Source organism: Sminthopsis crassicaudata, chromosome 2 (assembly GCF_048593235.1).
Source record: "Sminthopsis crassicaudata isolate SCR6 chromosome 2, ASM4859323v1, whole genome shotgun sequence".
Classification (NCBI taxonomy): Eukaryota; Metazoa; Chordata; class Mammalia; order Dasyuromorphia; family Dasyuridae; genus Sminthopsis; species Sminthopsis crassicaudata.
Genome location: NC_133618.1, coordinates 609,214,299 through 609,237,254, shown reverse-complemented (window position 1 = coordinate 609,237,254; position 22,956 = coordinate 609,214,299). Strand labels below are relative to the sequence as shown.

The following is a 22,956-nucleotide window of genomic DNA, read 5'->3' as shown; positions in this document are numbered from 1 at the left end:
GTGTGAATTCCAGGATTGAAGTTAGCTTGTTTTAAGGTTGAAGATATTTCTGGGGCATGGTAGAGAAAGTCTAGAATGAAGTCTATAGAGGCATGAATTATTTTATTAGTTATACTTTTTCCTCTTTGCCTACTTTCATAAAAGTCTTTGCAGATTCTTTGTATTCTTCATACTCAACACTTTTCACAGTATGATGATAGTTCATTGAAAAAACATATTCACTTTTTTTAAGGTCAGAACCATGAGTGTACTGGTGTAAGGAACTTCCAGTGAGAACTTCCAATGTCTATTGGGTCCTTCTGTACAGTTTATAGTCTTTAGAGAATTATTTGAAACTTAGAAAAATTAAATGACTTGTCTAGGATCACATAGCTAGTATGTGAGAGATTTAGTCCAAATCTTCCTGTTTCTGAAGACTTCTTTCAATCTAGAATGCATGTGCTTCTCAAGATTAGCAAATTATTATTTATTTACTCATGCAAGAGGTATGATCAAACACATGTTTAAAAGCTATTGATAGCCCCAGGAGGGGGGGGCCAACAAGTTCCATTAATGTCCTTTGTAACGGTACCGAATTCTTCTGCCTTCAGATTGGCACCTTCAAATTTCAAGGGTTCTCTTCATTCTATAATCTATTATTGAGGGAACAAATCTAAATTTACTTTTCTTTATGCCTCTCGTGCCATATCTACTACCATACTCTTCCATGCCTCGAGATTACAACTTTCTATTCTCTTCAACCTGAAACTCTGATTGCTTTTAGTCTGTTCACATACAGAATTCCCTGGATTACTTTGATCATTTGAGATGTCTTTTTCATAGAGGCCAGAATAATATGTGGTGTTCTGAATATATCTATGGATTTATGCAAAGTCTCTATTTTACTTCTGACACTAAGAGAAGGATATTTGGAGATAAGTAAAACAAAGAACAAATTTTTGCAAAATTTCCCTTGATACTACTGTGAGAGTGGCTGTTGTGAACCATTGGTCAGCATTTCTTAAGTTATTATTGTCCATTCATATTTTTTAAAGAAAGTGTCATATTGGGGCAGCTAGGTGGCGCAGTGGATAGAGCACCAGCCTTGAATTCAAATCTGGTCTCAGACACTTAACACTTCCTAGCTTTGTGACCCTGGACAAGTCACTTAACCCCAGCCTCCCCCCCCCCAAAAAAAAAAAAAAAAAAAGAAAGTGTCATATCAAGATCATAAGAAAGAGAAGGCACTGGTCATTTCCCCAAGTGTTGTATCCATCCCAGTGTCAGAAGCAGGAAGACTTCCATGTCATCAAATGTATGTCCTATTTATGGAGTTTCCTGCAGGCCTACATCATAACCTTAGGATCATTGTAATCTTAACAGCTCCAGCCACTGTCTGGGTTTGCCCTTTCTTCCCTGCTAGCACAGACTGAAAGGGCCTTTCCTAAAAGAATCCTTCCTATAAAAGGTTCTGCCAAGGAATCAGAGTACTTGGTCCAGCAACACATGACAAAAGGAACCACAAACTGTTAGAAGTCCTTCAGTTGCTGGGCTCAGATCAGAAGTCAAAATGGGCAAATGTAGCTGACTCACACAAAAGCTGCTGCGAGGATGGAAGACCTGGGGACCTTGCTTACGAGGTCATCAGTGGAAATTTTCTGTTTTTAGTGGCTTCTGTGATCATTTTGGCAATGGGTCCTATGGGAAAGTAGCAGGGAGTAAAAGAGATGTCCAGTGTTACACACAGGGAGTCCCTGGGTCTCTTTATGCAGTAGGAGCCTTCTTCCCTCTGATCCAGGCTCCTTCTCTCCCTGCCCTAGGCTCCTTCTTCCTAAGGACCATCATGTTAGCTGTCAGATTGTGTGGTAGTAGCCTCAGCAACAGCTTGCTTGCTTTCTCCTGCCAATCTCTTCTCCAGAAGTCCTACTGCTGCTTTGACAATTTACAAGCAATAGTCACCCATCCCTAGAATAATTTAGAGAGCAGGATAAATTGTGCTGCTGCAAAAGTTATGTTTTTAAACCTGGTTAAGATTAATATCACAAGCAGCTTTAAAAGGGAAAAGTTATGAAGATGGACATCATGCAACTTGAAGGGTATGTAGAAAAAGGGAGAGCAGAATACTATTTCCAGGCAAAAGACTGTGTGTTGTATGTAGTTCCTCCTCCTCCTCCTCCTCTGTTTCCTTTTCCTTCTTCTCTTTTTCCTTTTCCTTCCCTCTTATTTTTTTTTTTTTTAGCAATAGCAGACAGTTCCCTTTCCTTCCTATCTAGCTTCTACCACTGGTCCTGTCAATGGTGTAGGAACTACTCCAAATTATTAGGAGAATGACTTGATCTCTTATATCCTAGGGATATGTCTGATGGTAGCAAATAATGACATAAAGGCAGGACACAGAGACTAAGAAAGCCAAAGTGGATTCCTGGCTACACGAGTCAAGGCAAACAAAGGTCACTAAAATTATGACCAAGCATGACTCAACAAGCCTGGATCCAAGGGGCAGAATAAGGGGGAGTTCACAAACTGATAGCATTATCAGAAATCAGGGAAGAGGATACTATTTCTAGAAGTCAAAATAGAATGAGTCAGGAATCTAGAAGAGACAGCCATAAAATCCTCATAAAGGCATGTTCTAGACCAGCCACGTGGACCATTTGTGTTTTATTTTGGATAAATATATTTTTCTTATATAAATATATAAGAAACTCATGACTGAACTAGAATTATTCCTTAGAATCAAGATAACTCTATTGATTGTTTATATTGATTTTCTTTTTTCTTTTTTTTTTTTAAGTTTTTATTGGTATTTCTTATATTTTTTGGAATATTTAAAAATATTTTTATTTTCAGTTCGTAGAACAAACAAGCATTTCCATATAAAAAGTGCCCACAAAATTGCACATCTATCACATACAACTTGCTATTCCCTCTAATTTATTGATTTATATTGATTATAGTGACATTGATTTATTTATATTGATTTTCTTGCTATTTCTCTAGATTTCTTCATCTTGAATATTAAATTCCCAGTTAGCCATTTTTGCTCTAACATTTCCATCATATGGATACTTTTTGGCAAAAAAAAAAAAAAAAAATAGAGAAAAAATGAGTATTAAACAACTCTTTTCTTACTCTTGTCAGTTAATTTCATCCCTTACAATTCAGACAATGGATCCTATCTTTTCTTTTCTTTTTCACTTTTGGTCCCTCAATAGCTAAAAACAAAATAAACAAACAAACAACTACAAACCTTATGACTGACCTAGCCACTTTCAGTTCTGGAGCTTCAGCACCCTGATAACTATTTTTACATACATCTTTTTGTTTCTTATTCTTGTTTCCATTTCCTTTACATTTCATTTAAAAAAAAAATCTCTTGGTCAGTGAGTTCCCTGTGCACCCACATTAGTTTCATCTGGCACTTGTTTTTCCTCCCCACTGGTATTGTTTTCCTTTCTGTCTCCAGAATTTCATTCCTGAAATTGACCTCCCCTGAAACATGTTATCCTAAGGAATCTACTTATCCACCTGCTTTGAAATCTGTATTAAACAATTTCTAGGGGGTCATATTAGACTGACTTATTTTTTCCTTTTCGATCACAAACTTTATACAGCTACCTTATTATCACTATCACTGGTCCTGACAGTGGCGTAGGAACTATTCCAAATCGTTACACTTGAAAAGAATGACTTGATGTGGTCATTGATTTCAAAGATTCTCATCATTTCAACCCTTATGAATCAAATTCAGAATAGAATTTCCCCTTGTTTATTTCACCACTTTTTGAAGAATGGAATTAATCAGGCAAATTAAAAATTATTCATTGCTTTACTTTTGGCAGAGAATTCCAGGACATGTCTAGATAGTTGAAATCTCCCATCATAACTTCTCCCATGGCAGACTGTTCATCTAGTTTTTTTTTCTGTCTCAGGGATATGTAGTGTACATGAATAACAAAGCCAGTTCTCTTTCTTCCTCTATTTACTTTCATCAAATGTTCTCCATGATCTTTTCCCACTACGATCCCTTGATTTCTCTGATATATTCTGATTTATTTGAATAATGTATTCAAATTCAGAAGTATATTCCAATTATAGGTTTCATCTCTCCAAATCTCAGTGTTATCTATGAGATCAGCTTTGCCTCTTTGTGTTGGAACTTCTCATTCCTTGTTCTATTTCCCTTCTTGTTTCTCAGATATTTGTAAATTGTGACCATGGGTAAGTCACTTAATCTCTCAGTCTCAATTTCTTCATCTGTAAAATGAAGATAAAAATAACGTGCTACACAGGATTACTATAAGATTCAAATAAAATCAACTATGTTCAATACCTTGCAAAACTTAATGCTAAATAAATTATAACTATTTGTTGTTATTGTTACTTATTATTGCTTAAGTTTTGTGCTTCTGTGTATAGATATTTAAACTGATGGATTTTGCCCCTGGAGTCAGAATAAAAGAAAGAAAAGGATCCAGGGGCAAAATGTACTTGTTGTACCTGTTCTTCCTTCAATGAAGCTATTCAGAATATTTAATTTGGTGCAAATACATTGATGATTTTCTCTCTGCCATCATTTTTAGTTTAAGCCCCTTTGGTGAAATTTATAAGATAGCTGACATTTTTCATTTTTATGATGAAAAGCAGATTCGATAGGGATGTGTTTTTCCCCAACTAATTCTTCAAGATTCTCTAAGAAATCTCTAAGGATTTAGGAGTACAAAAGACATCAGTCAATGACAAAATTCTGGTTTGAGGAGGATATGCCTCATAACAGAAAGCTTAACTTAGGTGTCGAAGGGCCCTAACAGGGTCTGTGGATCAATTTCATAGAGTCTGTGACCTTGGATGGAAATAAAAAATTACATCTTTATGTCAATATAACTGGATCCTATGTACTTTAATATATTTAAAAATATCATTCTGAAAAAGGGTCCATTGGTCTTCATTAGATGGTCAAAAGGATCAATGACACAAAATCGATTAACAACCCTAGGTTTAAACTTCCAGCTGAGTCAAAATACTAGAAAGTAGTTCATCTAATTATCTCCTGTGCAAAAAAAAGAGAAAAAGTGCTGAGCAATCCTACCTTGCATAGGGAGAAGAAAACCCCCGGCTCTATTATTATCTGGCCATCTTTTCCTTAATCGAGAGAGCCCTGAAGCCTCCAGTGATGTATATCCTTGAAATGTCAGGCCTTTTCTCTCACAGTCTATGTGGGCTACAGTGACCACAGTCCTGTGGGAGAGAATTACTCATCCTGTAGAGCCATATGAGTAGAGAAGGAGCTGGAGGAAGAGTGGGAGGATACAAGGAAACTGCCTCTACTTTCTCATCCTAGTTCTTGTAGCATTCTAATTGGTGAGTTCAAAATTTTATTTAGTGCTGCTGTCTTTCTTTACACACACACACACACACACACACACACCACACACATTTTTCAAAAAGGCAAATCTTGTCAGCTGATTGTCTTTGAGTCCCATATCCCAAGATTTAATCAGCATCCTAAGCTATTTTGGCATTTTCAAGTTCAAACTTGCATTGTGTGCAGACTTAGAGATCACTTGGTATCATACCGCTCTATATTTTTCAGAAACCATATCCACAGTAGTTTCTGTAATCGGAGAGGATGGTAATTATAAGACTAGCTCAGTAGCCAGTCTTATGAGTAGACTGAGTAGACAACCACTGGCCCCAAACTATTTTTGCTTCAGGGTTGTTATAGCACCTGTAATTCTACCATCAGAAATCCCTTTGTTTCCCTCCAACAGTTCTGGATTAAAATTTACATTGGGGAGCAAAGGAACAGAATATGAAGCTGCATGACATATTCGTGGAAATTAATTTCTCAGTGATCCCAGCCCAACAGCTAGCTCAGAAGAGGCAGTAATGTGGCTGTTTTTTGTAACCCTGCTCCTACAACAGTTCAATTCCATAATGTTCAATAATAATCATAGCTCACATTCATGTAGCACTTAGTAGTTGTGTGTATCATATAGAACCATGGCAAATTAAGCGATTTTCTAATTCAGTGCTCTTATCTTGTAGATGTTCCTACACATCAAGGCACATTTATTAGTGTCAAAGGCAAGTCTGAACTCTGGCTGTTTGACTATTTTTTTTTTTTACTGTCCTGAGTAGGAGGGCATGGTATGTGGCAATAGTTTCTGTCTTTAAGGAACACTCTTTTGTCATGTTAATTTTTATGTTGTGAATTTTATATATTAAGCAGGCACAGTGTTCACATTCTCATTAATATAAGTAATATCTTTACTTTTATGAAGTCTCTTATATTACTTCATCTGATCTTCCAAACAGTCCTGTGGAAGTTGGTAGAAATAGAACTGTCATGTCCATTTTACAGATGAGAGCACAACACAGAAGCTTAATGTGATTAGGTGATTTGCCCATAGTTATCGTGAATAAATAGTTAGTATTAAGTCTCAAATTCAGTAGATCTGAATCTTCTGACAAATTCAGTTTTATTTCCATAAACCACTCTCATTCATTCCTTTAATAGGATAAGCCCTGTAGGAGGCACTGGGAATTCAAAGTAGCTCCTGTCTTTAAGAAGCTTGCATTTTGTTACTGTGTAAAGATGCCAGGTTGTCTTTATTCATGTTCATTCCCTCTCTTAGCTATTCTGAGCCAATTGCCAGATCAATATATAAATTTAAAAGATTTTTCCCTTTTTTATTATAACTAGCATATAGCTATTTATCACTTGTCATGAAAAACAAACAAAATTGGGTGCTACAGTTGGTAGTCTTCCACATAGAGTTATAGAAGAGATGGGCCCTGCCTGCAAGGAGTTTGTATTCTCTTGGAGAGATAATCACCACCCATTCAAGCTTTCAGTTGCTACCAAGCAGTCAGATTAATAACTGTACCAAAATCATCTCTTTGAAAGAGAAAACAAGCTGAGGTGGGTTGATAGCTTCATCTGCTTTCTACAGCATTTTAAAAAAGAAATCTAGAGGAGTCATTATAATGTTCTCACCATTCCCTCTCAAGTAAATGTGAGTGATTTATGAGAGAAGGATGGAAAGAAGAAAAAGAATGAGAGTCCAAATTCCTTTATATTGAGAAGGAGGGAAGATGCTAAATTCCTAAGGGACTGACATAGCTCCCATGTTTGGGTAGACTCTAGTACATGCTATTGCTAATTTCTACTTTCTTCCAGCTGAAGGGCATGCTGGTTTTTTTTTCTTTTGGTTGTTATAAGATAGCTGTGGTTTATTAGATCCCCCCCCCAAAAAAAAGGCTCTCCATTTTGGAGCCAGAATATCTAAACAAGTCACTGTTAGTCTATTTCCTTGTTGGTAGAATGGAAATAACAGTTCTATGTGCCTCCATAAAACTGTCAGGAGAAATCAAATGAGATAATAAAAAGAAGTTTATAACAGTAAAGATCCTACTCATCCATTAAAGTCCAAACTCAAATGATACCCTCATGAAATCTCTCCTAATTAGCTTAGTCCATAATGGCCTTCTCCTCTAGACCTCACTTAGTTCTTTGTTTCATAGTTAGCCATTTATCAGGTAAATATGTGTATTTCAGTTTTTCTATCTGGGTCTTAAACTTCTTTTACATGGTAAATTCTAGGAGTCCAGGCATCATGTTTTATCTAAACATTTCCTGCACACAGTAGATGTTTAATAAGTATTTGTTAAATGAAAGAAGTAACACATAAATCAGTCATTCCTGTTACACTATTAGTCCCCTAACTACTTTATTAATAATAATGTTTTGTAATTTGATGCAAGCTGCAACACACAAGTAATGTGCTCTGACATGCCTCATTCATGAGCAATGTGGGAAGATCATTTGCAAGTTTTCCAGACATCTTTAAGCTTCAATAATCTGAATGATGGGTAAATTTGTAAGTATGGGTAATCAAGTCCCAACTTTCCTCCAACCCCCTTCTCCCCCAACAACTATCTTCCACCTACTTATCCTGGGCAAGTCATGTCTAGGATTTTGCTGAAATTCTCCATAGAGGATTAAGACAACACAGTAAATACCTCTCTCCTACTCTTTTTGGATTTAAAGTATAGCTCTGTACCACTTAAATTATCCATTTGTTGTCTCACTCTTGTTATATGACCTGCTCGCCTCCCTTTCCAGTTATACATAATCTCAATGATGTCTTTCACTTGTTGACTGGGCAGGCAAGTAGTTATTAGTGACATGTTGCAGCGTTCCCCTGAAATAATTCAAGAAGCTTTTCTTGACTGTCTCTAAAAACAAGGCACTGTTCTAGGGTCTATGGTAGATAACAAGAAAATGGTGGTGTCCTTCAGGAGCTTCTGGTTTTAGTTGAAAGGATTTGGCTTTATTTGAAGAACTCCATCTAGAAAGGGCCAGACTAACCATTACATCGCAAGGGAAAACATTACTCTGTTGGGTAGTTCTAATTGTTAGGGAGTGTGTTCTCTTATATTAAGTCTAAATTTGCATTTTTGCAACTTCCTTTCCTACTTCTACCTCAGGGGACAAATAGAAAATGCTTAATCTATTTTATATCTCAGAACTTTTCAAATATGTAAAAGCAGCCATTATAAACTCTTCTCCAGGTTAATCATCTCCAGTTTTAAGTGATTTTCTTATAGCATGAATGCTAGTTCTTCCAGGTATCTAGATTTGAATGGTGATTTATTTGGCTTATCTTTCCTTTAGTCTTTCCTTTATCTGTCTCCAAATCCATGTTACTTATGTGCTAGTGTAACAATATCACTTCATATCTCTGGGTCTATTTGTCTATTTTTTCTTATGAAGATAGGATTATTGGACTCCAACCATGTTTTCCTTCTTTAAATCTCCTGGTCCTGTCTCTTGAGATTTGATAATTTCTCTCATAATTGTCAGTTCCTTTTCATTCCAACTCCTCCCACACTCCTACAGATATTTACTTATGGTCTTAACCATTTAAATGGCTTAATTCCTAAGAACTTGCTCTGAATCTTCTCTCTTTATTCATATTTCTGCCATGTTAAGTTTCCTAAAATATATTATATCTGTCATAACATATTTCCTTGCTTAAAAGTCCTCAGTGGTGCTGCCTTGCCTATAGAATAAAGTCTATATTCTTTAGAATGGTATTCAAAATATTCTGTTTTTTCTCCTGTTATTCTTGTATACAAATGACCCACTTCAGTAAACTGGTTCATTCATTGCTCTTTTAAATATTTTGCATTCTCTGCTTCAATGCTGTAGTTTGTGACATTGTTCTGTTCTCCTTTTAAGTTATTTGTAAATTTTTTGTTGGGGGTGGGGTGGGGAAGGGGGGGGTAGAGAAGGAAGGGGGGTGGTATAGAAGGGGCCAGAGAGGCAATTGGGATTAAGTGACTTGCCCAGGGTCATAGTCATACAACTAGTAAATGTCTGAGGCCATATTTGAACTGACTCCTGACTCCAAGGCCAGTGCACCATCCACAATCTATCTGAACTTTAATTATCCTTCAAGAGACCAACTCAAGTCATTCGTAGATCACAAAGCTGGTATCATTTTCTAAAAGTTGGCTAAATTTTCCTCTCCATGGAGTCTTCTCCGATCATATCAGTTCAGTAGTCTCTCCATCCTCAGAACTAATGATGATTGTTTTTACTCCTCATTTTTACATTATTCATGTTGTGCTTTGAGGCATCTTCTCAGGATCTTTGACTGTTCATAGACTATTCATAGACTGTTCATAGGTTTCAGGTTCCTTGAGAGTATAAGACATAAGATATGGGCTGTATCTTATACTTATCGTTTTTCCTCCTCATCCCATCACACAAAGCAAACAGTGTAGTACAAAATGGCTAAATAAAGAATCTGGGTAAAAAACATTCAAAAGCAATGATAAAAGAGACTTCAAATGTCTTAAAATTAGGAATCCCACTAAAGAATCAATGGAATCTCTAAATTATCATATAAATGATGCTTATTAATGATATTTTAAAAATTTTTTATTTGACCTTTACATAACTAGTATTTGTTTTTGTTTGTTTGTTTTTGCAAAGCAGTTGGGGTTAAGCAACTTGCGCAGGGTCACACAGCTACTTAAGTGTTAAGTGTCTGAGGTCCCATTTGAACTCAGGTCTTCCTGCTTCTACGGCCGGTGCTCTATCCACTGCTGTCCCTTATAATTTGTGGAAGAGGGTAACAGAAGAGAGATAATGTTTCTAGAACACAAAAAATGTGTACAAAGGTTTGGGACAGGTGGATATTAGGTGTAGATAGTGTGTAAAAAGGCAAAGAGCAGTAATAGAACAGAAATCTTAGGTTCTTTTTTTTAGATAATCTAGAGAGGAAGTATGGCAGAGTGGATCAAAGGGCAACCTCAGAGGCAGGAAGATCTGAATGCAAGTGCTGTGTCTGACACTTACTAGTCCTGTGAGAATTGGGAAATTAACCTCAGCATCCCAGGCAACACTCAAAGAATGAGTTACCAAAAAATTGCTTATCTACCTTGATGAGGAGAATTTCCATACCCAAAGGTCCTTATACTGATGGACTCCCAGCTCTGAACCATCTCTCTGTCCCTCTTTACCATCATACCTGTTCCCCACTCTTACCTGCAAAACAATAATAACCAAAGAAATTTGGAAGCCTTTCTAGGCTTGTGCAGCAAGAACAAGGACAGGGTATACTAATTGAGCTCATAAATGGCTCTAGGAACGTTCATTGAACCTGGGAGAATATGAAATTAGCTTGGCAGTTCTGGTATAGTAATTTCAATTCTGTAAGTAAACAGAGGTAGGAAGCATGTGGTTGGGACAAAATGTGGAGAGAGGGGCTTGAGACCAGATGGGAGACAGTGTCTGAGATTCTGAGGCTTTAGAAACTCCAGGAAGGAAGCGTCTTGGACACAGTCCTCAAGAGTGAACAGGAACTGTCTCAGAGTGTGCAATCATGATCACAGCACAGTTAGCTTAGCATATTGGTGGAGGAGGGGAAACAAAGGCATCCAGTTCCTGGCTGGCAACTCTGGCAAGAGTAAAGTATGGAGGAAGAAAAAAATGGAAAGGTATTGAGTTTAAAAACAAACCAAAAAAAAGGTCAATTTATAAAAAACCTGTAGATTATATGACCTTACAGGAATTCCATTGTCATTTAAATCAAAGAACTGCAGGGTTGGTAAGGATTTCAGGTTACATAGTCTATATCAAAGCAAGAATCCCGTCTACAAGATATTGAGCAAGACATCACCTAGGCTTTCATTAAACACCTCCATTGAAGGACCATCTCCTACCTTACAAGGTATTCATCCTATTTTTGGACAGCTTTACTTATTGGAAGTTAGGCAGCTAGGTGGTTTAGTGAATAGAGTGCCAAGCCTGGACTTAGGAAGACTCATCTTCCTGCATACAATTATGGTCTCAGACTCTTATTGGCTGTGTGACCCTGGGGACGTCACTTTAACCCTTTTTGCCTCAGTTTCCTCATTTATAAAATGAGCTAGAGAAGGAAATGGCAAACCACTCTGCTATCTTTTCCAAGTATACCCTCAAATAGGATTATAAAAAAGTCATACATGACTGAAAGTGACTGAACAACAATGAGTAAAACACTTTTTGGAACTTCTACCCATGAATTCTACTTCTGACCTATGGGGTCAAGCAGAACAACCTTTAATCCTTTCTCCAGATGAAATATGTGACAGAAAGAGAAGTAATTCTCAATTGGAATAGTTGAGTAATGGAAAGGAAAATTAGTTGCCTAAGGTCCCACAATCCACAGGTTGAGTAGAAACTAGGATTAGGATGTGGATCCTGAGACTCCAAAACTCAGTTCTTTTCGCTCTTCCAACTTTTAATCTTCTACAAAAGGCATGAGGAAGTTTAGCTCTCCACAAGAGCACCAGTTTTGTCAAGGCTGGAAGGAGCTGTCTAACCTTAACATTTTACAGAACAGTAAACTGAGGCCTGGAAAAGGGAATTGAATTTTCCAATATCCATAGCTTGTCTCCTAACTTTCAAACTAAATACTTTTTGCACCTATTTATACAGGTGCAAATAGGCTTTAGAGGAAGCCTAATTTTTTTCAGATTTTAGATCTGTGCTAATTTCATTTGATCTGCCTTTATAGATCAGAATGAATGAAAGAAATTTCAATTATAGAAGAAAAAGCAATTTCCCCCTAATCGGTGTTAGAAATATTATCACTTATGGCTATATTTCATAGTATTTTGGAATTCCCGTAGCTTGAAAATCTACATAGTTTCTTTTTTAGAACACTGACAAGTGATAAGTGACAAGCCAAACATTGTCTTCTCTTGCTATTTAAGCAAGTATTTATAGTTAAAATAAGGAGGGCTGCATGGCCTCCCAATGGTTGGTTGATGGGCAGGTTCCTGCACTTCTCAATCCCCAGAGATATATGTATTCAGGATACCAGGGGAATGGCTTACCTAAAGTGAGAGTCTCATCAAATTTGAGGTGCCGCTGGGGACTTCCTGAAGCAGTCTTTTATAGATGTATATTACTTTTATAGATGTATATTACTTGCCCCAAAACTAAGCTGGACCATCTGTATGAAGACATGGACATTATTAGACATGGTTCCATGGTGAGAGCTGTCAATGCCTAGAAAATGGGTTTAAATAATAGGATCACTTAATAAGTATCTCCCAGAGTAAACCTGAGCTTTCCCCTTTACAATATCATAGAACTTTAGAGGATCTTTAGAGATTATCTAATCCAACCTTCTTTCTTTACACATTGAGAAACTGAGGACCAGAGGTTTAAATTAGTTGCCTAAGGTCCCACAACTCACAGGTAGCAGAACTAGGATTGAAATATAGGTCCTTAGACTCCAAAACTCAGTTCTTTTCACTCTTCCAACTGTTAATCTTTTATAAAAGGCATGAGGAAATTTAGCTCTCCACAAGAGTACTTACTACTTAGGAACTTTCTGAACTCCTAGGAGAAAAATAAATAAAAGAAAACACTCCCCATAATTACAGATTCTCAGAATGGGAAAGACCTCAGAGGATCTTAGATTTATAGCCAGAAGGGACTTTACAGAATGCTATCTGATTCAACCAGAACCCTCTCTAGAATGGATGATTGACTTTTCTTGTAAGCCTCTAAGGTGGGGAAATAGTACCTCCTGAAGTAGTTGCTACATTTTCCCATTTTTCAACAGAATTGCTAAGGGTTTTTTTCCCTAACATGATAAACAAAAATCTGCCTCTATATGACTTTTACTCATTGCTCTTAGTTCTGCTTTTTTGGAGCCAACATAACACATTTTGTCTCTCTCTCACAGAGCAACCTTTCAAATACTTAGCTATCAAGTCTCTATTAAGTGTCTTCCCTAATATTTGTAAAAATCGCTTAACACAGTGATTTGCATATCATGGGTGCTAGGTGCTAGGTAAATGTTTATTCCCTTCTTTCCCTCCATTTCATTGATACTCATGAGGTATGGTCTCAGGGCCTTCCACCATACTGGTGATCTTCTTCTGATGCTCCAACCATTTGTCAATGACCTTCCTAAAATATGGCATCCAATGCTGAACACAATATTATTCCAGATATAGTAAGATCACCTTCCCTTTATACTGTATATATTTTGCATGTTACCTGGTTATTTATCTTGTCTTCTCCAATTAAAATGTAAACTCCTTGAGATCAGAGATAATGTTTTTGCCTTTCTTTGAATCCCCATCACTTATCTCAGAGCCTGACATATAGGTGAGCTTAATAAATGTTGGTTGATTGATCAAGCAAACAGAGTAAAGTAGAATGGGAGTACATCTTTCATGTTGGACTATATGTATGTTAACGTAGTCTGTGATCACCTAAGAAACTACCCTATTTAACTCTTCTATGCAGTGGTAGTGATTGATTGGAGGTAGTGATGAGTCCATAAGAACAGGCTTTCAAATAAATAAACTATACCTTTTTTCTGGTAATTGCCAAATCACATTAATACCACCAAGTATAGCTTCAAGAGGCCTCAGTATAGTGTGTGGGTGATTCTGGGCTCTCAAAAGCTATCAGTAGGACACAAGTTCTGGCAGGTCCTACATAAATGGCAGGTCTTCTTATAAGATAAACAGTTTATTGTTTAACTCGGTTAAATGCAGTGATATTTTTCTTGCTAAGTTATCCATCAGAAAACATTTAAGTCCTATGTGTAGGTAGTTTCTGCCCTCCAAGAACTCACATAACCTATAAATGACTTGGTACATACAATAATAAATGAGAGGCAATTTCAGAAAGGGAAGCACTAGAACCAGGAAAGGCATCCTCAGAAGATAAAATTTGAACAAGTCTTGAAGGTGAAGGTGAGGAGCAGAGCCATGGCAAAGCAGCAGCCAGGGGATAGAGTATATGAAGACTAGAAAGAGAGGAAAGAATTGAAGAGCTTTAAATGTCAAAGAGAGTAGTTGATATTTTATTTTGATGGTAATAGGGAGCTATTGTGGAACAGGTGATATGAACAGATCTACATTTAGAATTTCTTTGACAGAAGAGGTGGGGAGAGAAGGAGATTGGAGTAGGGAGAGATCTGAGGCAGAGAGAACAAAAAGAACTTTGCAATAGTCTTGGGGAGAGATGATGAAAGTCCAAACTAAAGTAATAGCTTTTTCATTGGAAAGGGGTTGTACATGAGATATAAATGAAGTTATAAATGGTAAAATCTGGCACAGATTATATTTGTGGACTGAATGCAAATGAAAAGTCCAGGATGACAATGAGATTGTAAGCCTGGTTGACTGGAAGATGATATCCTCAACCATATAAGGAAAGTCTGAGACGGGGAAATGTTTTTTGTTTGTTTGTTCTAATTTTAATAATAGCCTTTTATTTTCAAAATACATGCAAAGATAGTTTTCCACATTCCCACTTGCAAAACCTTGTGTTCTAAATTTTTCTTCTTCCCTTCCCACTACCCTCCCCCCCAGAACACAAGTAATCCAATATAGTTTAAACATGCACAATTCTTCTAAACATGTTTCCACATTTATCATACTGCAAAAGAAAAATCATATCAAAAAGGAAGAAAATAATGAGAAAAGCAAGCAAACAGCTATAACAAAGGTGAAAATACTAGGTTGTGATCCCCATTCAATCCCTATAGTTCTCTCTCTGGATGCAGATGGCTCTCCCCATCACAAGACTATTGGAATTGGCCTGAATCTCCTCATTATTAAAAAGAGCCACGTGATTATACACAGTTTGATAGCTCTTTGGGCATAGTTCCAAAATGCTTTCCAGAATGGTTGGATTAGTTCACAACTCCACCAACAATGTATTTGTGTCTCAGTTTCAGGGGAATGTTTTGAAGGAAATAGAATGAGTTCTATTTTGGGCACACTGAGTTTGAGATGTATATGTTCCATTTGGTCCAAGCATTTTTTGATGATGCAGGATGGGAGTTAAGAGACAGTAAAGTGGATATATAAATCTAGGAATCATCTGCATAAAAATGATGAAAGGGAAAAAGAGTTTGACCAAGAACAGAGCCCTAAGAGACATTCAGAGTTGATGAGTGTGACCTCAGCAAAGAGGAGGGGCCAGACAGGTAGGAGGAAAACCAAGAGAAAAGCTATGAAAAGTTAGAAAGAAGAGAATATTCAGGAGGAGAAGTGTCACATCCTGTGGAGAAGTTGAGAATTGAAACGGAGAAAAAGCCATTAGATCTGAAAATTTCTTGGCAAGACCTGGGAAATTGTCTACTTAAGAAATAGAGGTTATGTAGTAGTCTATGTCAGAGAAGAATGAAATCATGGATCTGCTAAAGTTTTGGGAACCAAAGATAAATGTGTGCTGATCATTTACCAAACACTTTGTTGAGAGGGGAAAGACCCCACAAAACAATAAGAAACATAGTTTGCATAGCCTATCTAGCAAAATGTATAGCAAAGATGTTTTTTTTAAACATTAGAAAAGTGGCTCAATTTAGGAGCCCTGGGAATCCCCCAAATTATGTTAAACTAGAAGTTAACCTGCAGAATAGACTTGTAGATTCATTTTGCATCTGATTTCAAAGCCAAAAACACACTCTTTAAATAGAGTATCAGTGGGACCACTTAATGATCATTGCACAAAAGGAAGATAAAAGAGGCTTTTAGAATAGAAAGGCTGAAAGGATTCCTTACTCTTGTAGTAATCAAAGAAGAACATTACAAAGAGATCTATTCCTTCCTTCTGTTATTTTTTTCATGAAAGAAAAAAAATCATTTATGTTTGAAACTACAGCTAAAACTCACAAGAAAACCTTTCAACCTCAATTGGAATCCAGTTGGAAAGTATTATGATTCATTTTTAATTCATATGAATAACTGACAGAATTATGCAGAATAGCATATCAAAAAATAAAAGAATACCCTTGATACATAAAACAATTTCTGAATAAAAGACTGAAGCTTGTTAACTTCATAGATTTTGTTTTTCTTGAGTTAGCAACAAAATGAAGAAAATTCAAAATATTTCTTACTAATTTGCAACAGTTTTACTGAGTCTGTGCTAAACTAAAGACCCAACATTTCTACTTCACCTTCTTTAAAAATTGCAAATCCTGTTCTGATTTTGTCTTGGGGGGTGGAAGAATTTTTATAAGATTATAAGTTTTTCATTTTGCCTATATTGCCTGTGGTCTTTCTTTCTTTCTTTCTTTCTTTCTTTCTTTCTTTCTTTCTTTCTTTCTTTCTTTCTTTCTTTCTTTCTTTCTTTCTTTCTTTCTTTCTTTCTTTCTTTCTTTCTTTCTTTCTTTCTTTCTTTCTTTCTTTCTTTCTTTCTTTCTTTCTTTCTTTCTTTCTTTCTTTCTTTCTTTCTTTCTTTCTTTCTTTCTTTCTTTCTTTCTTTCTTTCTTTCTTTCTTTCTTTCTTTCTTTCTTTCTTTCTTTCTTTCTTTCTTTCTTTCTTTCTTTCTTTCTTTCTTTCTTTCTTTCTTTCTTTCTTTCTTTCTTTCTTTCTTTCTTTCTGTTTTCAACATATACTACATGCCCTGAAGGGAAACAAAGATAAATTACCGGACACAAAAAGATAAAAGAAAAGTAAAGTACAATGTGGGGATTGTTCTTAACTGGTGGAGTGAGTATTCAGAGATACAGAACCTGTTGAAATTCAGTTGTTTTGATTAAGTTCTTAAAAAGGACCTTTTGGAGGTACCCCAGATCAGATAGTAGTTAATGCACAAGTTGTCCTAGATTTAATTGACAAAATGATGTAGATAAAGCACAAAGTTGGGGCAACAGCAGCTAGAAGAGAGTTCAGAAGTAACTCAAGGATGAAACTGATCAAAGCTAGTCAAAGGATCTTATTTAACTTTATAAAAGTCATTATGTGAAGTACTTGGCAGATGGCATTCTAAGAGGGCTCTAGTAGGTACCTAGATAAGAGCATTACAAGTGATTCTTGTGTCCAAGCAATCAATGGTAAAAGATTATTTGCGTGTGTATGATAAAAGACTTGAGGCTTAATGGAAAACTAGTCTCTTAAGTCAGAAACACTTGAGATATCTCTGACATATTTGCCTGTGACCCTAGAGAAGTCACAACTTCTCGGTGTCCTCCAGGCAACTTTCTAAAAGAATATTAGTTGTAAAACAGATCTTTTGCAGATCTTTATTGGCAGAGGAAGTTTTCTTGTGGAGAGGTCCCTTAACCAATGAAATCACAGGTGCTTTCTAAAGGGAAAAAAGTGACTAACTGTAACTTTCTATGGAACAAAAGCAAAATGGATTTCTGAATAATGAATGAGTGTTCATTTGAGGGAGGAAGCACCCACATGGATAAAGGCAAATCACTGGACATGACATATTTAGATTTTTTTTAAAAGGTTTGAAAAGAATGATATTTTTCATTATGAGCCCTTTGGGATTGTCTTAGATAATGGTATTGTAAAGAATAGTTGAATCATTTGCAATTGATTATTATACAGTACTATTGTTACTCTGTGCAGTGTTCTCCTGATTCTGCTCATTTTATTTTGTAATTTTATAGAAGTCTTTCAAGATTTTTAAAAATAATAACTTTTTTTTCAAAATACATCCAAAGATAATGTTCAACATTCACCTTTGCAAAACCTTGTGTTCCACATTTTTCTCCCTCCCTCTCCATCCTCCTTCATGACAATCTTTCAAGATTTTTCTGAAACCATCTGTTCATCATTTCTTATGGCACAGTTATTTCTATCACAATCATATAATACAACTTATTCAACTATTGCCCAATGAATGGGCATGCTCTCAGTTTCCAATTCTTTACCACCACAGAAAGGGATTACTAAGGCTGCTAGGTGTTGCAGTGGACAGAGCACGGGCCCTGAGTCAGGAGAACCTAAATTCAAATCTGATCTCAGACCCTTAACACTTCCTAGCTGTGGGACCCTGGGCAAGTCTTTAACCCCAGTTGCCTCAGGGGAAAAAAAAAGGGATTGCTATAAATATTTTTGTGTCCTTTTCTTTTTTTTTTTTTTTAATCTTGGATACAGATTTATCATGGTATTGTTTTGGTCAGAGGGTATGTAGTCTTTGGGACATAGTTCCAAATTGCTTTCTCGAATGGTTGGATCATTTCACAACAGAAAGACATGTTTCTATGAAAAATATAACAATATAGGAAGGTGTGTGACCCGGGCCAAATGAATTATATAGGAATTAAGAGCTATCAGAGTAAGGAGGAAGGGCAGCTAGGTAGTAAATCTGGCCTCAAACACTTACTAGCTGTGTAACTCTGGGTACATCACTTGACCATGTTTGGCTTAGTTTCCTCATGAGCTGGAGAAGGAAATGGCGGTGTGTTTACCAAGAAATCTCCAAATGGGGACATGAAGAATTGGACACAACCAAAAAATGCCTCAACAATAAGAGGAGGAGAGTTCACTTTAAGCTGTGAATTTAGGGCAGGCAACCTGTAGGAGATGGAATTTGAGCTAGACTTTAAAAGATAGTTGAGATTTGGAAAGATGGAATAGAATAAAGAGACAGCATACTGGGCAAGGAATTAGTCTGAACAAAGGCTTTGGGCCAGCAATGCACAAGGAGTCTATCTTTGGGTGAGAATGCTTCTAGGGCCAGAGTAAATTATCCATCTAAGGAGAAAGAAGTAGGGCAAAATATTGAGAAGTTAAGTCAAGGGCCATACTATCAAATCTGTGAGCAGAGATAGGTAGCATGAGAGGCTGAGACCATGTAAAGTAGAGGTCAAGCATGGGAGTGGGCCAGACTTGGTAGGTCTGGAAGCCACCAGCTAGGGTGGACTTTGGGCATTGAGCTCTGCTGGCCAATCAGCCAGAGAATACGATTTCCAGAAGTCAAAGAAGGGAGGAGGTTGGAAGCACTGCAAGGGTTGAGACATCAGAAGAGACTCTGGTCCTATGAGGTGCAATCCACCTTGGTAGAGGGAACTTCCTTATCCAGTAATTGCCTATATCAGTGAGATCACAGGGTCAATCTGTGATTTTATATTTTGTTTTTACTCACCTAGGTAGATGCTATTTCTTCTTGGGAGAATGAAAGCTCTTTGAGCTGAGGCTAAATTTTTATTATCTCCATAGCCTCGTTGTCATATATAGGGACTACATTTTTTAACTAAATGTAAATGAGTTGAAAACAATTAGGAGTCAAAAATTCCACATGCACCAAAGTGCAAAGCAATATGTTATGTAGCATACAAGTTGCCGATTTATTTTTCAATTGTGTCTAATTCTTTATGACAAACTCTTCCTTTTGGAACTTAGTTGGCAAATATTGAAATAGATCGCCATATCCTTCTGCAGCTCATTTTACTGATGAAGAAACTGAGACAAACAGTATTAAGCGACTTGCCCAAAACCATACAGCTGATAAGTGTCTGAGGATAAATTTGAATTCAGGCAGAGAAGTTTTTCTGACTTCAGACCCAGCACTCTATTCACTATGCCAGCTAGCTGCCCCACTATATAAGAAGTCAGCAAAAAGGAAGAACATCCTGACCAGATTCAAGAACCCCTTTAATGTAAAGCATCATGCTTTTTCTCAAGCAGGGAATTCTCATTTACATGTTGTCTCCTCCATTAAAATGTGAGCTCCTTGAGAGCAGAAGCAACTTTTTTTTTTTTTTTTTCCTGAGGCTGGGATTAAGTGACTTGCCCAGGGTCACACAGCCAGGAAGTGTTAAGTGTCTGAGACCAGATTTGAACTTGGGTCCTCCTGACTTTAGGGCTGATGCTCTATCCACTGCACCAATGAGCTTCCCTCAGAAGCAAGTGTGTGTGTGTGTGTGTGTGTGTGTGTGTGTGTGTGTGTGTGTGTGTGTGTGTGATGCTTTGAACATCAAAAGCACTTAATGACATGTTAATGACTTAACAGTTCTATGACTCAGTTTCTTCATCCGTGAAATGAAGGATCAGGATTGATGGCTTCCAAGTTCTCTTCCAGATCTAAATATAAATCTATGATCCATCAGGTAGTATGCAAGCCATGTTAGGGAGGTGGTAAAGAGGCAACTTGATTGGAATGAGGAAATGGTCAGAGGCAAGGCTAGGAGATGAGGTTGTCTAACACCTTGAAGGCCAAGACAGGAGTTTGAGCTTAAAATGGAGAGAGAGTGAAGGGCTTCTGTGCTGGGTAATAAAATGATTTTTTTTCAAAACAGTGATGTTGCTCATGTTTAGTATGGAGTACAAAGGCTGAGAGAGCAGGAGATAACAGATTAGAAGCTTATACATAGTGGTAGTCACCAGTTGCCAAGGATTATGGGCACACCTACAGTTTAACATAAATGAAGAATGAACAAACAAATGAATAAATGAAGCATTTACTTTTTTCTTCCTCAGTTTCTTTAACTATAAGAAAGGGATAATGATAGTACTTATTTCCCAGTATTATTGTGAACATCAAATATTTATTTAATCTATTTATTTATTTTTGCTTAATATTCTATTTTTTAATTTAATGTAAAAATTTTTAATAGTATTTTATTTTTCAAAATACATGTAGAGATAGTTTTCAACATCCATTTTTGTAAAATTTTATATTCCAGTTCTCTCCCCTTACCTCACTACCCCGTCCCCAAGATAGTAAGCAAGGTGATATAAGTTAAATATGTGTGATCCTTCTCATCATGTTGTGCAATAAAAATGAGATAATATTTATAGAGCATTTAACACGGTGCCTTGCACATAGTAGGTCCTTAAAGAAACATGGATTTCCCAGTGTCCAACAAATTGAAAGAATTTGATTAAATAGATGGTTTCTAAGTTGCTTCCCAGTGTTAAGATTCTATTCAGTTAGAACCATTCATTAGTCTGGAGCCTTTTTCAGCTTTGCATTGTACTTTCCTCTAAGAATAGTCTCAGTGTGTTCCTTGCCTTTCCAGAGTCTCAAGCAGAAACTCTGTCTTATTGTTCACCATCCTAAAAATGGCCTCATCAGCTAATAATAGCTGAATTCTTTTATAAGCATTCTTATAAGGATTCCCCACTCCCCAAAAAATTGGCTTATTGAGGCCAGTCAGCCACTCTGCCAATACCAAGTTCTCTCAAAACCTTGCTCAAAAGTATTCTTTCTCCCATAGTCTCTAGCATACCCTTCCTCCTCACAATTTGAGTTAGCCCCTCCCTTTCCTTACAAAGACTAATTAATGCTTCATTCTAACAGGCTACCTTTTTTGTAGCACCATACATCAAAGCACCTAATTTTTAAAACCATTTAATAGGACAAAATAGCATTTAGGCACCAATAAATGTTGTTTAAACAAAGTTTAGTCCAGGAGAGACTGAAGCTCTTGAAGAAAGATTTAAAATATATATGTATATATAAATTTCAAAGTATAAAGTTATTTTATGATAACTGATGTTATTTTATGATTGGTTTTCTTATAGGCAACTTCAAAAGGTCTTACATGGTATTACAAACAATGAAGGTGGAATAATGAACAAATTTAAAAAGTAAGTAGAATCTTCACCAATTTTATTGTACTCATAGATACTGAATGATAAGAGGTGTGGTTTACTTCCTGAAAAACATATGGCAAGAAGGGAAAGACCAATGTTACCAGAATAGTTCTAAATTTTTTTTTTAGACGGTGCCCCTATTTCATCTCTTCCTTCCTAATGATAAATGACAGAACCTCGGAGTTGGAAGGAACCTCCAGACTGAATGAAAATATTTGAACAAGAACCTACCTATAACATAGCTAAGAAGTAATCATCTGACCTTTGCTGGAAAAAACCCTTTGGAGGAAACGAAGTACCCAAGGCAGCTCCACTTTGGGATGGCTTTAATTGGGAGGAAGTTTTATGACATCAGGTCTAAATTTGTTTCTACACTATCCTGTCACTCCCCACCATACCTTACTATTGCTCTTAATTTTATCCTCTTGGACCAAAAAGAATTAGTCTAATCCCTCTTTTGCATGTTACCTTCAAATGAAACTAACACCTCAACTTTAATCTCTTTTGTTTAATCCACATTCCCATTTCTTTCAATCAATTATCATATGGTTCAGTGGATAGAGCCCTGAGCCTAAAGTCAGAAAGACTCTCATCCTTTTATAGACAGTCTCCAGGTGTTGAATGTCCTTCCAAAAATGTGATGCCCCAAACTAAGCATAAGTGACAAATGTGGGATGGTCAAGGCAGAGTACAAGAGGACTTTCTCCTTCCTAGTTCTGTATATTAGTTCCTTCTCTTTATGCTAAGCTCTGTCAATTGATAAAAAAATTTTAAAAATAATTTTATTTTTTACTTATTAAGTAGTTTCTTTCTGTGCAAATGTACTTTCAATACAAATAATTATAAGCAACTACTATAATTTTATGTTACAGTAAAAAAAAATTCATTCTACTAGCTCTCTTTTATTTGCCTTATGGATTTCTTTTTTAACTTATCACCCTTCCCAAAACTGCCTTCTTCCCACCCCAATCAATTTCAGAATTCCTTTGCTTCTACTTCCACCTCTTTGTTCTTCCCCCCTTCTCTCCACTAGCGTCAGCACACTAGTTAAGGTCTGTTAGGATTACTAAGTGAGAACTCAGGTTGTCTGGACAGTGACAA

The 22,956-nt window shown here is 36.6% G+C and overlaps 1 protein-coding gene across 3 annotated transcripts in view; it reads left to right on the top strand.

Annotated features, from left to right (window-relative positions):
* Positions 1-22,956, top strand: part of BLNK (B cell linker) — a 124,865-nt gene that overhangs the window by 42,222 nt on the left and 59,687 nt on the right. For all 3 annotated transcript variants that reach the window (XM_074295951.1, XM_074295949.1, XM_074295952.1), the window contains exon 2: positions 21,784-21,849. In XM_074295951.1, the coding sequence (XP_074152052.1) occupies positions 21,784-21,849 (66 nt within the window). The remainder of the gene's footprint in view (positions 1-21,783; positions 21,850-22,956) is intronic.